This window comes from Miscanthus floridulus, chromosome 16 (genome assembly GCF_019320115.1).
Source record: "Miscanthus floridulus cultivar M001 chromosome 16, ASM1932011v1, whole genome shotgun sequence".
Taxonomy (NCBI): Eukaryota; Viridiplantae; Streptophyta; class Magnoliopsida; order Poales; family Poaceae; genus Miscanthus; species Miscanthus floridulus.
This window is the reverse complement of record NC_089595.1, coordinates 119,266,261-119,282,926: the sequence shown is the minus strand read 5'-3', so window position 1 is coordinate 119,282,926 and position 16,666 is coordinate 119,266,261. Positions and strand designations below refer to the sequence as shown.

At 45.7% G+C, this 16,666-nt stretch overlaps 1 protein-coding gene and 1 pseudogene across 3 annotated transcripts; one reads left to right on the top strand and one right to left on the bottom strand.

Moving 5' to 3' along the window:
* The window catches only part of LOC136511399 (zinc finger CCCH domain-containing protein 53-like), a 16,206-nt pseudogene extending 14,849 nt beyond the window's left edge, over window positions 1-1,357 (top strand).
* Window positions 1,358-2,835: 1,478 nt separating this feature from the next.
* On the bottom strand, window positions 2,836-5,807 carry LOC136513347 (plant cysteine oxidase 1-like). 3 transcript variants are annotated; one of them, XM_066507341.1, is made up of 5 exons: window positions 5,336-5,807; window positions 4,114-4,232; window positions 3,862-4,024; window positions 3,522-3,725; window positions 2,836-3,387 (listed from the first exon to the last, which is right to left on the bottom strand). In XM_066507341.1, exons 1-5 carry the CDS (start codon window positions 5,607-5,609, stop codon window positions 3,299-3,301), a joined length of 849 nt encoding a protein of 282 aa, XP_066363438.1. In that variant the 5' UTR covers window positions 5,610-5,807; the 3' UTR covers window positions 2,836-3,298. The 3 variants fall into 3 exon arrangements, with proteins under 3 accessions (XP_066363438.1, XP_066363439.1, XP_066363437.1); XM_066507342.1 differs by having other exon boundaries at window positions 3,528-3,725; XM_066507340.1 differs by having other exon boundaries at window positions 2,837-3,387; window positions 3,519-3,725; window positions 5,336-5,804.
* Between the last annotated feature and the right edge of the window lie 10,859 nt (window positions 5,808-16,666).

Genomic DNA, 16,666 nt, shown 5'->3' with positions numbered 1-16,666 from the left:
CTTTGGCCCCGAGGCACTGCTCCACAGGCCAAGGCGCGCAAGGACCTCGGCTGCTCCCGCACCGGGGCTCCGGCTCGGGCACGCCCCACCCTCCGCCTCGCACTCGCCGGTTCCGCCCTCTCGCGCCAGGAACTTCGGCCGCAGCGGCGTTGGTGGCGCCGGCACCGCGCCGTCGCTGCTCTCGGTGTCGTCGCCCTCGTCGTGGGCACCGCCGCCCGTGTTCTCCAAGAGCAACAGCATCGTCAGCAATGGCGCGGCGGCGGCGAAGGCATTGGCCGCCGTCGGGGAGGACCCTCATGAGCCCGGCCGCAGGCGAGAACGCCGCGCCGTCGCCCTTCGTCGCCGTCGGGGACCCGCTCCTCGACGAGCTCTAGCTGTGAGGAGCAGCTCGCGTTCCTCAACGACACCGGCGGCGGCCACCCAGCTGCCCCTGTTAGATGCCGCCGCGAGTGCCGGAGCCCCGGGTCTTGCCGATTGCCCGCCGTGTTCTTCCCGTATGGCGGCCTCGGCTGGGCCAATGGCGGCGGCCCAGGGCACCGCCGGAGCTCGTCGGTTAGCGAGCTCTGCCTCGGTGGGGCCGATGGACTCGGCTGGAAGCCCTGCCTGTACTACGCCCGCGGGTACTGCAAGAACGGCAGCGCTTGTCGGTTCATGCACGGCGGCCTCCCCGATGACGCCACCGCTCTCGCCGGTGCTAAGATGGACACCACCACCTTGGAGCAGCAGTGCCAGGACATCCTGCTGCGCTCCAAGTCCCAGCACCTTGCCGTCGCCGCCTTCCCCTACTCCTCGACCGGCTCGCTCCCTGGCTCCCCGTCCGCGGCTACCAAGTGCCTCAGCTTGCTCTTGCAGCAGCAGCAGAACGAGAACCTGAGGTCTGCCATGCATGTTCGAGGAGCTAGCTCGCAGACAGTAGACACTCCCCCCTCTCGCTCGTGCTCACGATCTCCTCGATTCCTGCAGTACGGAGCTGCAGCGGCCACCGCGGCACTGATGCTAGGCGGCGGCGACGCGCACAAGTTCATAGGGTGGCCGCGGCTGGACCGCGCCGACTTGGCGAGCATGATGAACCCGGGCTCGCGCCAGATTTACCTCACCTTATCGGCGGACAACACCTTCCACGAGGAGGACGTCTACAACTACTTCAGGTAACTAACTGTTCCTGTGTTCCACTACCAGCGCGCTGCTCCGGTCCCTCGGGAACCATGCGCGTCTCTTCTGATCGGCTCCGACGAACTACTGCAGCATCTACGGCCCCGTCTACGACGTGCGCATCCCGTACCAGCAGAAGCACATGTTCGGGTTCGTCACCTTCGGACTCGGTAGGGGTTTTTCTGCAAATGTAAGTTGGATTTAAGGTTAAATAAATAGATATGGACCTGCAGTGAACCATTTTAAAAGTTCATGATAAAAAAAATACAGTTTCAAAGTTGATGAGCTTATATGACACCCCAACGAAAATTAATGGACTTCCGGTGTATTTTACTCATGGATATTTTTGCTACCCATGGGCAGAGATTTAGGGCCTCTTTGGCACGGCTTATGCTGGCTTCGGCTTCATCTATTTTACGCAAATCGAGGCACTATAGCGTGGAGCCGTTTTGTAAGCCGGGGTTAAAATAAACTAGAAGCCGAGAAAAGCCAGTTTTTCTGGCTTCACGGCCGTTTTGGATAGCAATATAAAGTGCTAAGAGCGAAGGATGTGGGTTTGTAACATTAGATGAAAATTTTACTCGAGCGTATTACATCTTCTCATCCACTTCTTCTCTCTTGCTAGAATCCTAAAAAAAACAGCGTATTGTACCTTCTCATCTACTCTCTCTCTCTCTCTTACTAGCACCCTCAAATAATGTACGCTGAAGCTACTCTAATACTATAACTCCGTCTTAAAAAAGATATAGCTAGGTTTGATTGAAGGAGTCAAGTTTATCAATCAAAAAGTAATTATTTATAATTCCAAACAGATATAATAAAAATGTATTAATCTAATAATATTCATGTAGTATTATAAATGTTAATTCCTTTTATATAGATCTAGTTAAATTTAAAACTATTTGATCTCTACAAAGCAAAAGCTCTATTCTGTTTGAGACTAAGAGAAGAAATTACTTTCTTTTGAGGATGGTGAAGACTACATTTTTTTTGGACGGAGAGACACAAAACTATATTCTTTTTATTATTAGGACGGAGACGGAGGAGGACATGAGACTGCATTCTTTTTTAGACGGCGAGACGAAAAGCAAGAACTCCGTCGTTTTATTTTTGGGACGGAGAGACCAAAAGCGTGAACTACGTTATGTGAGACGGATTTTTTTGTAGAGCGGTGTTCGGTACAGCCAGCAGAGCAGCCACAGTAATCTACAACGAACACCCCCTACATATCTTTCATTTCATCCGGTTCCGGTCGGACCTCACCTGAGTAGTGGGAGTACAAACGTCCCAATCACCTCAGTACCTCACAGCTCCTGAATTGGAAGCCTGGATCATATCCACATCCATTTATTAGTGCACCAAGACACTGAGAATGCAAACTGCTACAAGTAGGATAAAAACGGATCAGATACGGACGGATATCACCGATATTACATTTGTTTTTATATTTCTGTCCGGATTCGAATTCGAATACGGATAGTGTCAACTATGTCGGATAGGATACGATTGGATATCGACATCATAAATATGCGATTTAAGTATTCGAATACGGTATCGGATGTTATCCGGACTCGGATACGGACAGATCTCATCCCCTCTAAACGGATTCGGTTTCGAATACGGTCAAAAAAAAAAATATCCATACTGTTTTCATCCCTAGCTACGAGAGACAGTTCTTTGTTCAACAAGTTAACAAAAGATATGCCCCTGAAACTGAAACTGAAACATGAATGAAAGCAGGCAAAAAGTTCACGACTACCCTCCCTGCCCTGCTCAACAAAACCAACCAACCAAACGACCCAAAGGATTTGGTCCATGATCACTTCAAAAAGTAGCACCTGCCTACATTTCTGTCTACAGGGAAACATAAAAAGTGACCATGACCCAAAAAAGCCCAGATTCGAATTGTGCTATCAGATACTCCAGTAACATAAGAAAAGCAGAGTCAATCCCAGATCACAAGAAGCTGTTTCAACCCATATGAAATATGCCAAACAAATGTCAAATTTCCTAGTCTGAACACCCGGCCCAGCACAGTCTTCCGCTTGTACCCCCTTCTGTTTGTCTTCGCAGCTAAAGATATCTACATCAAACTACCAGCATTTGTCTTCTGATGTCGCCACAATGCCATGCCAGTCATCATGCCTTAGACGACGAAGTTCTGCTCCATCTTTTTGCCTTGCATCTCAAATGTGCTATGAACCTCTTTCAGCCAAGAAAATTGTTCATCACCACCTGAAATCACACAACATATTCCTCAGCTACCAGCCTACCACATTATGTTAAGGAGCAGTAACAACACTCTTTGATTTGAATGCCATTCTAGATTCTACATCTGCAGGAGATTGGTAGCAAAAGAAACTCACCACCTGAACCTGAGTACAGTGATTCACTGTAATACGCGCAATCCCTTCCCTCATCACGGTTGTAGGGGGGGCCCATCACATCCAGCACGGCACAAGGGGTCAATGCCGTAAAACAGTGCAAATTCCCTCCATTTTCAGGGTACAGAACTACAGTCTCAGATGAAGCGTCAAAAACAGCATCTGTGTTTACCCTGGCCAGACGAGCTCCTGTGGTTGGGACAAGAAACAAACCATAAGAGGTTTATCAACATCTTCATTTCACTACAGTGATTGACTAGAAAAGTCATAAGTATTTCCTTGTAATTGGATAGCTCAAAAAAGGGGGAAAGGTATCAGCACTAACCATCAGAGTTCTGAAGTGCATTATCGTTACTATCTGGCAGACTTTTAGCCCAATCATATGACTTGAGGTGCATGGAACCAAATAGTATCTTGCTAAACACTGTCATCCCAGGATGGTTGTGAAGGGGAATAACTGCTGATTTCGGTAAACAGAAGATACCAAACTGCAAAGAACAGTTCAATGGTTGAGCAAGAGGCATTTGCTAGCAAGTTCCTCAAAAGGCGATACACAGAGATGGAGAGTTCAAATTACCGAGAACTCGGAGGAATCATAGAAATGCAAATAAGTAACTGGAGGGGGGCTTTTAGGATCGGCATGCTTGAAGACGGACATACTTGGGGCAACCCGAACATCACGTGGTTTCAGCTCATCTGCATCCAAAAGCATAACGATCAGACAAATGCATCCCATGATTATCAAGGTATCAAACAACAAAGTACAGTGCTTCCATTAGTTAGGTTTAGAAGAAAAGCAGTGAATGCAATAGTCAGCTACATAGCATTAGTAGTTATCTGTTATGCTTCCATGTCGTGCGCAATCAATCAAGAATCAAGAGTGTAAGTGCAAAACGGTAGTATATTTTATGTTCAACAGAACAGACACAAACACAGTAGTCCGAACAATGCTATGTTAAAAAAAGGGACCGAGGATTGCAAGTTAAGCCATGTAAAGAGCAGCATTGTAGGAGTTGTCTCATGTTGGCCCATGCCTACCTGACCAAGTGACCATCACTGAGGAATGGCAGCTTCAGCAAATCAGGATACAGGTGGGAGTGGTCCGTGGTTGGAGCTAGCTGCTAGCCCCCACGACGACAACAACAAGAAGAACAGTATTTCTAATTAAACAGGTGTACTTAAAAAATGCAAGCTTTTAGGCTCCCACCATCATCAAACCATAGTAGCACACTTTGTCAGGCAGAGTGCTAGCAGTAGTTAGTTAAAATATCACTCTCTTCCTGCAATGCCATGGGATGGGGGACTTGCCGCGACATGCATAGCAAAAGCAGCGAAACCATATCAAGTATCGAGGCCCAAGGCCTTTGCGCTTTGAAGCATGCATACCAAAAACGGACGCCTCTCAACCTCATCACGAGACGAGACGAGATAATGAAAGGAGCGAGGACGACGACGCGGACAACAATATTAAAAAGGAAAGGGTGGTGGATCATCCATCCTTGTGATGCGCCCGCCCATCGATAATACGCTGTTATCGCTGTCTCTACATCCTAAGCACGGGCAACATGCTGCTGTACAGGAGGACGCGCGTAAGTACGTGCTGGTGAGGAGGCAGGCAAGTACGGGTGTTACAGGCAATCAACATCAAATCGCACGATTATACGATATATCAAAAAAAAAAAGAAAAAAAAAGAACATCAAATCGCACGGCACGCACAAAGACGGCAGCTTTGCTGTCTGTACCGAAGGAAAGGCAAGGCAAAGGCGGGGCGGGATGTACAGCAGTACAGGATACGTACTGAGGAGGCCCGAGAGGCGCGCGACGGCGTCCGGCGGCGGGACGAAGCCCGGGTAGGAGTTGGCGAAGACCTCCCTGCTGGTGTCGAAGAGCCTCTGCATGGGCGAGATGGAAGATGCGGCGGCGTCGGCGGGGGAGCAGGCCTTCTTGTGGCGGCGGCGGTTCCTCTTGGAGGAGGCGCGGGCCTTGTCGCCGACGACGGCGGTGGGCGAGAGGTCCAGCACCCTGGCCGCCCTGGGGTCCGCCACCTTGCTCCCTCCGACCTGTACCGGCATGTCACGGTCACGGCGAGAGCAGGCAAGGCCCCGGCGCGGTCGGTCAGGTCAGGAGGCGGGATCTTGGCGAGAGCAGGCAGGGGATCGGCGGGGTTGGGGTGGGTATATAAATCCTGAATCGGGAGGCGGAGAGGAGGGTGGATTGATATTTCCAGACATCGGGGGCGGGGGTTGTGCAGTAGAAAACCAGGGGCGGGAGCGGGCGGGGCGGCGACGGGAGGAAGGAAGGAGGCGAGACCGGAGACCGCTCTCCCTCCTCTTCCTGTGGGCAAATCCTATACTGCCTCCGGTTTCCATTTCCAACCTTAAATACTCCTACTACTTTATTTGCCCCCGCAAATCCGCTTTCTCTGATTCTCTCTCTAAAATCCATTTCGGCGCGTGCGCTCTCTCTCTAGGTTCTTGCTGTGTACTCTCCGCTCTGCTGACTGTACACTTGTAGGACAATTTTAAAATTGTGCTCCTGTTTTTATAGAAAGAAATATTAATGGTTTTCATGCTTTACAAATATCATTAGATTTATCACAGAATGTTTTTATAATATTTTTTTCTTCTAAATTCAGAAAAATTTAACTTATCTTCATTTCGATTAAACTTGGAATTGCATTGTTTATGCTCACACGCTATATATCTACAAATATAGGCCAAATGAAACCACGTGGACGTGCGTGCCACCGTGGTATGGAGGCGCCTACTCTGTTCATATCCATCCACCACGTCCCCCTCCTAGGTTTCTTGTTCACTGTCTAGATTTTCTTCTCCCGTCCGGCATGGACGGACTATATTTTATTTTAGAGTAACCATTATTATGGAATGGAAGAAGAAAAAAACTCTCGCACATATGACACATGCTTTATTATTATAAAATGGCACCTCGACGAATGCTTTGTGTGGGAAAAAAACATGTGACTTTTCAAATATAGCAGAAAAAACCTATAGCTTCGCTGCTCCTTTTTAGAGCATCGTTAATTCGTGCTTAGCTTGTCATTGACCAATTAAAATAAGAAAAAAAAGAGAGGCATTTGTACAACCAGCAAAAGTAGTTAAGCTAGGTCAAACTAAACGGCAAATTGTCCATCGAACAAACAGGCGCGAAGAAGAAGAAAAAAATGGAAGCAATGCAATGGACTGCAACAAACCTGACCCTGGTCAACCTTTATATTCGATGCCTTGATGTCATCAGCTAATAATAAAGCTGTAAATACGTGGAACCAACACGGCATGCATGCATACTCCTGCACTACTACTGCTTATACGTACATTACATGTGGAATATTCTTCCTCTCGGAAAAGTAGCTCATTATCGATCGTGGAAAATAGAGCTAATGGCTGACGACAATACACAAAAGTCTTTAAACCATCCACGCTTCTTATTTTGCACGTAATAATAATATAAGCAAGAGCTTAAATCACCTTAATTAGTTACTACTCTACTACTATTTCCTTTCTACTTATATTTTTGCTTAGTATGTACGAGGGTGCAGTGGATCTCAGACAAGTTGTGTGGCAGGTAGACAGGAAGAAGTCAAGAGGAGTTTGCGGGCATCGTGCCGGTCGCGGTATCAAATAAACCGTTTGTGCAGATGTCATGGTGGTACGAAAGGATGCTATAAAGAAAACACGATTTCAAAAACCAAACTCAAACAAAAGCCACAGTTTATAAAAAAAATATGCCAGAGTTTTTTAACACTACGAAAGGTCAACAGCACAGTCTGACAAAGACCCAGTTCGCTTGGCTGAAAAGATAAGCTGAAAAGTACTGTTCGCTGATTTAATGTAACAGGAAAATATTGTTCCTTCGTTGAAAAAGTACGGCTCATAAGACAAACGAACATGATCAAAATCATATTTTTTTCAAACAGTACGATTTTTGTTGCGCATCCAAATATCTCAAAGCTTTCAAATAATAATTTTTTTTAGATTTCTTTTCTTGTCGGCGCATTACCCTGTATACTAAGACAGCTTACAAACGACACGTCATATTTAGGCCCCGTTCCCGTGCCCTTAAACCCGGCTTGATCTACTTACTTTTTTATCTGGAACAATATTTTTCTCTCACAAGTTCCTCCAGAATTCCTTCAAGCGAATGGGGCCTTAGATGTCACGGTAACTGTTGTATAAAACCATGGTATCAAAAAGCCGCTATTTAAGAAACCATGTGCGAAAACCACAGTTTCTTAAAAATGTCTCGGTGGAGTTTTTAAACCTTCAAAAGCCCGAGACCATAGTTTAATAATATCATGGTTTTCAATACTACACTATGGTTGTTACATCTAGACACCTCAAAGCTTTCCAAAACTGACGTATGGCGATTCTAGGCTTGTTCGGCTGGCTTTAAGCCGGCCGGCTGGCTTGTTCCAGCACTCACGAAATCACTGTTCATGTCCTGCCACAACAGTATTTTTCTCTCACAACAATCAGCCGGAATAGTATTTTTCAGTCCTGCCGAACAGGCCCTCTCTTTCCTGATGTGGGTGCATACGCACCATATACCAACCTGATGTGGGTTCGGAACCGTGGCAAACATCGGGATTGTTCTCAGAAGTCGATGTGTGGGTCTCTGGTGGATCGAACACTCAAAACACACAAGGGACACGAATCGGTTTATCCTGGTTGAGGCTTCTGAGCTCTACATTCAGCAGTACGGTGTTCTTCATGTTAGGAATGCCCAATCGGGAGTTCACAGCAGAGGAATCGAGTGAGATTTTTGGCAAGGGGTTGTGCGGTCCTTTCCTAGGGTTCTTATCTATCGAGTTCCGTTGAGCGAACAAGGACCCAATCCCCCTCGAAGAAGCGCATGCCTCCCCTTATATCCTGAGGAGGGCAATGTTTACAAGTTGGTTTCGGTTCTAACCTAAGGCTTCTCCGCCGAGTGCTCGCCGTCCCTTCGCCTTGGCATCGTCTGGTACTTCTTTGTCGTCTAGGAGGCGGTCGACAATGTTGTACACCATGACGCCACTACCACAATCTGGCACTTAACCGTCAGGAGATGCCTGCCATTGTGCGGTCTCCCTCAGGTGAGCCTTCTCGAGGCTTCCTTGACGCGCAAGGTGCCTCCCCTGCCCAGAGGGGCTGATGAGCGGGCTCAGAGCCCTCTGCCCTTGAAGTTTGGGTAGTCTCTTGTCTTGATGCGTCGCACCCGTCGCGTGATCTTGCCGAGGGAGTGGTCGATAGTGCTTCGCAGCTGTGTAGAATGGGCAGACAGTGCAGCGTGTAGGGTCAAGATGGCGGACTACAACGGGGTGAATAGTTATTTCTAAAATTAATCGCATAAGCTAACCGATATAAATGCGGAATTAAAATTATCGATCTAGCCAAGACTACACTCCTCTATCTAAGTTCTCTAGCACCTTACAAAGATACTAATAAGATTAACTAAGGTGCCGGGCTAACTAGAGCTCACCTAAACCTACGCAACTAGTACTTTAAGCAATGGGGGAGCTCCTACATAAACTAGTAAGCAAAAGCACAAAGCTCCTAAGCTCACTAGCAATGTTCACTAACAAGACTACACAAGCCAAATTAGAGAGCTCAAATTACCTAGCTACACAAACTAAACAAAATGACTAACAAGGCTACTCAAGCCAATTAGTCACGTAAGGGAGCTACTTCTATGCTACACTAGCAAGAAGATAATTAGCAAGCTACACAAGATAACTAATTACAAGAGTAACTACATAAGCACAATATATGAAGGGTAAATACAAGCTTATGTAATGGGGATTGCAAACCAACAGAAATAACAAGGATGATACGATGATTTTTATCCCAAGGTTCACTTGGTTGCCACCAAGCTAGTCCCCGTTGTGTCGACCGTACACTTGGTGGTTCAGCGACTAATAGGCGTTCACAAGCCTAGCCCACACATTGGGCACCACAAGAACCTACCCATAAGTGAGGGTAGCTCAATGACATGCTCTAGTAGTGTTGCTCTTCGCGGCTCTTGCGGGTTGAGCATGGTACCCCTTACAAATCCTTCTTCGGAGCATCGCACAATCTTTTTGCGTGCTTCACGATAGAGAACTCACCACCAAGCCATCTAGGAGGTGGCAAGCTCCAAGAGTAACAAGCATCACCGGCTTGCAACTCGAACACCTAGTACCACTCGATGCAATCTCATAGTGCAATCGCACTAGAATCATTCACTCACAATCGATTCGCACTCTTGTAAGCACAAATGAGTTAGAGGCTCTTCTAGCACTCCCCAAGCATGGACACCAAGCCTAAGGGTGCTAAGCACCATCCAAGGTCGGCCACACACTCCTTTTATAGCCCCAAGGGCTAAAATAGCCGTTACCCCTTTCACTGGGCTGTCTACGCACTGACCTGACTCACTGCTGTAGTGACCGGACGCGTCTGGTCGCAGAGTCCGGTCGCACAGGATGTGTCTGGTCATAGAGTCTAGTCACCTTCTGAGCGCCATGTATTTTGACCGTTTGAATGTTACCATTGGGCGCCAACGGCTCCAACGCGCGCAAGTGAACTTCGCTTCCGGTCACATGACCGTACTCGCCTTTCTTCTATACCAGACTCAACTCTCCCAGAGTTCGATCACTTCAAGAGAGGTTTTAGAGAGCTCTTTTGCTGATCGAACGCATCCGGTCACTACTGACCGGACTCCGCCAGCGTCCTGTCGCATAGTGTTCATCACTAAAATGACTATAACTCTTAGCTCCAAAGTCCGATTTCGATGATCTTGGATATTTTGGAAAGCTTATGCAGAGGGATACACATCCCATATGAATATTTGATGCAAAGCACAATGGATCAACATAGAATTCCAATCCAAGAACCATCATATAGTTCAGAGCACACCAAAAAACCTTTTTCCAAAGGATGCTAACTCCAAGTGATCTTTCAACTTCTTCTCCTTTGCAAATGTGCCAACACGACCAAGTGTAGACCACCAAGTGCAAGTGTGTTAGCATTTTCACAAATATTTTTCAAAGGATTAGTCACTCAATTCACCACACCACTCGATCCTAGCAACGATGCAAGGTTAGATCACTCGAGTGGCACTAGATGACTGATATGCAAACAAGTTTACCCCTCTTGATAGTACGGTGAAAGTGCATTTGCCCCCTATGTGGTTTTTGGTGTATTGATGACATCTAAATTAGGGACTAATGTGATCTTAATGAGATATGTCGCAACAATTAGTCCCATGAAAGATTTAAAGAGTTGATAAAGATAAAATGGTGTCCCTCAATTATTGAAGTTGAAAAAGGCGTCGAACTCAAAGCGGATTTTCAAGTTTATATTTTATGCTTTTGAGTTTAGGTATGTCGTACTATAAAGAGGGATGCAAACTTAATTGGTCTGAGGAAGATAGAGTGCTCAAGTATAAAATTAAAATCAAAGAGAGACACTCTAGCACTTCACGAGCACGTATAATAGTTTTTGGTGACTTTTGGTGTCGGAAGTTTCGATGTAAGCCAAAACTCTCGATCGTCGGAAGTCACAACTTACGCCGAAAGTCCTGACGCCCAGTCACTTACCCTGTGCGGTGGCTGCGGCCGTCGAAAGTCCCGATGTGAGTCAGAACTCTCGACAGTCGGAAGTCCTGACCCAAGTCAGAAGTCCTGACCCAATTCAGGAGTCCCGACACCTGGACTTAGCTGGCTGGCTGATTGTGCCCGTCGAAAGTCTGGACATACGTCGGGAGTCTCGACCATCGAAAGTCCCAACTCAGGTCAGGAGCCTCGACACCTAGCCACCTGGTTGCCCTACAGACCATGCGCGTTGGAAGTCCCGACGTACGTCAGGAGTCCCGGCATACACCGAGAGTCCCGGCGTATGTCAAGATTTCCAACGTTGACTAGCTCGTGCGAACTTTGACCTTGCGTGAACAGTGTTTTATTTATAGGTCGAAAGTTCCAAGATCTACGTCGAAACTTCCAACGTAGATCTGACCGGTTGGATTTCTACCTTGAGTATAAATAGCTCTCTCCCCACTTCTAACCGTTACTAACTCATTCATTGCAATCTACTCACAACCAAAATAGTTCTCAAGCATTCAAGGCTCCCCTCTCCTCTCCTCTTTGCTCCTAACCTCGATTTCTCCAAGAATTTGAGTGATAGGAGAGTGGATTGAGTGAGAAAATCACTTTGGCAAGTTTAAGCACTTGATTTCTTCATCAAGCTGGTTGGATTTGTGTCTATTATTCTTGGGGCTTTGCCCCTAGCTGGCTAGGCGTCGCCCAAGAGCTTCCATCTTGTGGAAGAGCCTTAGAAAGTTTGTATTACCCTTAATTTCTTAGTGAAAACCTCGAGTGACCTTTGTGGTTGCTTTGAGAGAGGCAAGAAGGTGAAAGAGACTCTAACCTTTGTGGTCACCGCAACAATGAGGACATAGGAGCTCCTTTGTGGGGTTGCTAAACATCGAGACAAATCCTTGTGTCCCGCGTGCTTGTTGTTGTTGAGACTTGTGCTATCACTTTTATTCTTGCGTGTCTCGTCCTCCCCAAAAATTTTCTTAGGGTTTGGACTCGATCTATGGAGTGGTGACCTTTCGGCGTCAAAGGAGCAACCCCAACGTGTTACCTTACCACTAGGAAGTGGGGGGTGTAAGTTATCGAAGTCACAAAATTCATTTTAGCACTTGTATTACATTTTTTGTAGACGTCGGGACTTCTGACAGTTTGCGCCGGAACTTCTGACGACGTAGGGAGTTTTGACCCAAACTATCGGGACTTCCGACAGTTGCTGATAAGTGACTTTGAGTTTTATGTAGAATTTTTTAGATATGCCCATTCACCCCCCTCTAGGCATTGTTTAGATCCTTTCATATGGCTATAGTCTATCCTAAACCCGGTCATGCACTTCTCTATGCACCTATGACTGGTGAAATGAAATGCCCTACAAATATACCTTTGCCTTGCGCATTCCATTACATCTCCTCTGGTGTTGATCCAACACATGCAACCATATCACAAATGATATGTTCCACTTCATATCATCACATGATCTTATTGGTTCATCGATCTTGACTTCACTTGCTTTTTATCATTGCCTTCATCCGTCGGCGCTAAGTCTTGCTCAAGCTTTACCACCACGCGGTCCATCGCTCTAAAGCCTCCAACTTGCCCTTTACGCTTGCAACCGATCCATCAAGCCAAGTCTTGTCTTGATCTTCTCCACCTTAGTCACATGACTTAATGTCATGTCTCATATGCAATGAACTCCTTCATCACATATGTGAGCCTTGCAACAAATCCAAGCCATCTTCATCGTTATGGTATGAGTTGCTCACACAAGTGTACCTATAGACTAATCACCTATGTATCTCATATTTAAACACATTAGTCCACCTAGGTTGTCACTCAATTACCAAAACCAAACAAGGACCTTTCACAACGCTTCTGTGTCTGTTAGGCTCTAGGTGCCTAACAGATTCTTAAACTAGAGCAATTAGTTTAATTCCATATTTGTTTTGGTTAGCTAGAGCAATTAAGTTTTAGAAAAGGACTATTCACCCCTTCTAGTCTGCCTTCTCAACCCTACACCTTACCTGTGGGTGCATGCACAATATATACTGAATAGTTTTATAGTGACAGATGAAAGGAGGGCATGTTTGGATATAAGAAACCATGGTACCAAAGAAACCATAGTTTTAGAAATGAGACACGTGCAAAACCACGACATATATGAAGAGGTTTGCAGTGGAGTTTATAAACCTCCAAAAAGACCACAGGTTAACAATACCATGTTTTTTCAAAATTATAAGGATCACCGTTTCTCTATGAAGCTCCCAACCCCTAAAGGTTGTCTCGGTACCTTGAGCGCTTGATCTCGAGACAGCTATAACCAAGGGGCTACTCAATACCAGAGACGTTCTAAAGGTGTTGGTCATCCTATGATAGACCTATTAGAGTTATCTATTTGATAAGGTTTAAGAAAAGAAGCTCGACGAAGTGATTTTGTACTCATCGAGCCCTCCGATGTGCAATGAAGAGGTGGCACCAGAGCTTGACTATAGTGCTCTATTCAAGCTATTTCTAGTGGCATGTTGAAAGGACCTAGGATGCCGCCTAGAGGGGGGGTGAATAGGGGTTTCTAAAAATTAACACCTTTAAATGCGGAAACAATTAGAAAGGGGAGTTTCCAAAATGGAAACTCCAAATTAAGAGTACTACCACCCCTCACAAGTTAGTCACAAAGTAAACAAGGTATAAAGAATATATCTAGAAGCTACAACCCTGCAACACCAAGTTAGAACAGAGAATAAATATTTTCAGTGCAGGCAGGAAACACCGGACGTGTCCGGTATGAATACCGGACGTGTCCGGTATACACGATTTCTGCAGATCAGCCCCGAACTTGCTCCTTTCGATTTCTATCTTCAAACCAAACTGCAGGCACCTAATGGAGATGACAATATACATAGAGAACCTGCAGCATAGCTAGAGCAACACAAATATCAAATGAAATGCGAATTAAGACACGATATTTGTTTTACCGAAGTTCGGACTCGTTCGAGTCCTACTCTCCGTTGAGGGGGCTGCGGGCGACCCAGCGAAGGTCAGCCCTAGAGGGTACCACGAAGGTCACTCTAGTCGGAGTCTTTTCCAACTCCTTTTCCTCCTTCCACTAGATGATTCCGAGGCGGCGGAATCGACCGTTACAAACTTTCCGAAGCAACCACAATCTCTCGGTTGCTCTCCGGCGACGCCTAGCCGTCTAGGACCGAAGAGTCCAAGAGTAACAAATGCGAATCACGAGATTGACAATATGCACAAGTGCTCAAGTGGTGGCTTGCTCTCTTTTTCAAATTCTCTCTTAACCCACAAATTGATTTTTCAATTTGGATCACACACTCACTAAGAGAGGGTTTAAGAGAGTTGGCAAGGCTCAAAAACGTGTGTCTATCTCAGTAGAATCAGCAGCCTCCAAAGGTGGAGGCTTGGGGGTATTTATAGCCCCCTTGAAAAACTAGCCGTTTTATAGCCGTTGCAATACCGGACACGTCCGGTATGCATACCGGACACGTCCGGTATGACTCATGCACTGCGCCAACGGTAACTAAGTTACAGTGATGTTGTGAGGCGTCGGAACTCCCGAAGAATGCCGGGACTTCCGACCATCGGAACTCCCGACTCAAGTCGGAACCCCCGACCCTCAGTAATTTTGAAAAACATGTAACTGAGTTAAAGTTAGTGAGGTGTCGGAACTCCCGACACATGTCGGAACTCCCGACCGTCGGAACTCCCGACTTACGTCGGAACTCCCGACCCTCACGGCTTATGAAAACTAGCCGTTGGCTTCTGGTCATCCATACCGGACATGTCCGGTATGACCAAGACAGTGAACCCTCCAAGTCAGTTAAAGTGCGACACGTCGGAACTCCCGACCCATGCCGGGACTCCCGACCGTCGGAACTCCTGACCTACATCGGAACTCCCGACTAACCAACCCGAGGACAACAGTTTTACAGCTGCTGGACAAATACCGGACATGTCCGGTATGAATACCGGACACGTCCGGTATTGCCAGACCAGCAACAAATCAGTTAGCACTTTTGTCTCTCCAATACTCAAAACTCACATGGGTTGGCTTGAGCACTTATGAAACATTATCTATCAACATGATGCATCCCTCTTAATAGTACGGCATACCTATTAAACTCAAGATAAACGGAAATATGAATTTGTACCACTTGAGTTGTTCTTTTTGAATCGATGCCGTCCCTTCCAATCTTCATCAAGTAAGGGTGCTAACATGTTGATGTTGATCTTTTCACTTGAGCATGGCCATCTTGAGCATGTGACTTGATTCCATTCATCAAGTTTGAATAATCCCAAATGTATCAAGTCACTTCCATCAAAATACTTCATTATAGATTTGATCCTTCACATCAATATGACCATCTTAGCTTGATTAGTTCCTCAACTAAATGCAAGTACTTTCTTCTTCACCCTAGCTAGGTTCTTCGGCCGCCAAGCCGTCGCTTGCCCTTCACCCTTGCTTAGTACCTCGAAGCCTTTCCTTGCTATCTTCACCATCTCAAGCCATCAAGTCACATCTTGTGTTGAATCATCTATTCATATGTATTGTTATCTTTTTCATTTTAATTTAGCAAGCTTCAAATATGAGACCATTCCATATGCAATCTCTCATGTCTCATTAACTAATAATCATGAACTTGCTTTCTCATAGTACATGGAAATCTCACAACAAATAAGCCTTCACATGAATTCCATTTGCATTGTTGTCTTGTGCTTGAACTAGATTGTTTATACAACAACACATCATTTTGGCTTTCATTAAGTACCTGTGAGATAACCTATTACCTGTTCACACTTAGCAAACGGGTTAGTCCTTTAATCACGTTGTCATTCAATCATCCAAAACCCACAAAAGGGCTAGATGCACTTTCAATCTCCCCCTTTTTGGTGATTGATGACAACTTGATTAAAGCTTACAAAATGATATAAACATTTAAACTTTTGGGTTCAATGATTTATGAGAGGCTCCCCCTTAATATGTGCTTATGATTAGAATCCACAAAATGACCTCAAATGTCAATTGCACATACTAAAACAAATAGGAGACTCCCCCTAAATCATTGCATCCGTGGGGTGCATGTGTGTGTGACAAAGAGAAACCATGATGCATATGACATGATATATCATACAAGAATAAATATAAAGGCATCACATCAAATATTTTCATTCTAGCATGCATAGTCCTTATGAAAATAAATATGACACATGTAATTCACACATAGCACTCATTACAAATTTTCTCAAGTCCAGAATCCACTGATATATATAGATAAAGATCATGTCTCAAGAGATACATAGATAAAGCATAAGTAAGTCTCATCTCTCACATGATACAATCTATCTCAAATCCAAGATACATCAATGAAGCTCAGAAACAAACTATAGCCTGCAGTACATATCTTTAGGTACAAAGATAAGCAAATGAAACTATCCTGAAGCTTTAATCAGTCTCTCTCCCCCTTTGTCATCTATCACCACAAAGGTCCAACAATGACATACGAAGGACAAAGGGGCTACAAGCTATCATGGAAGGCTGAGATCACTCATCATCTG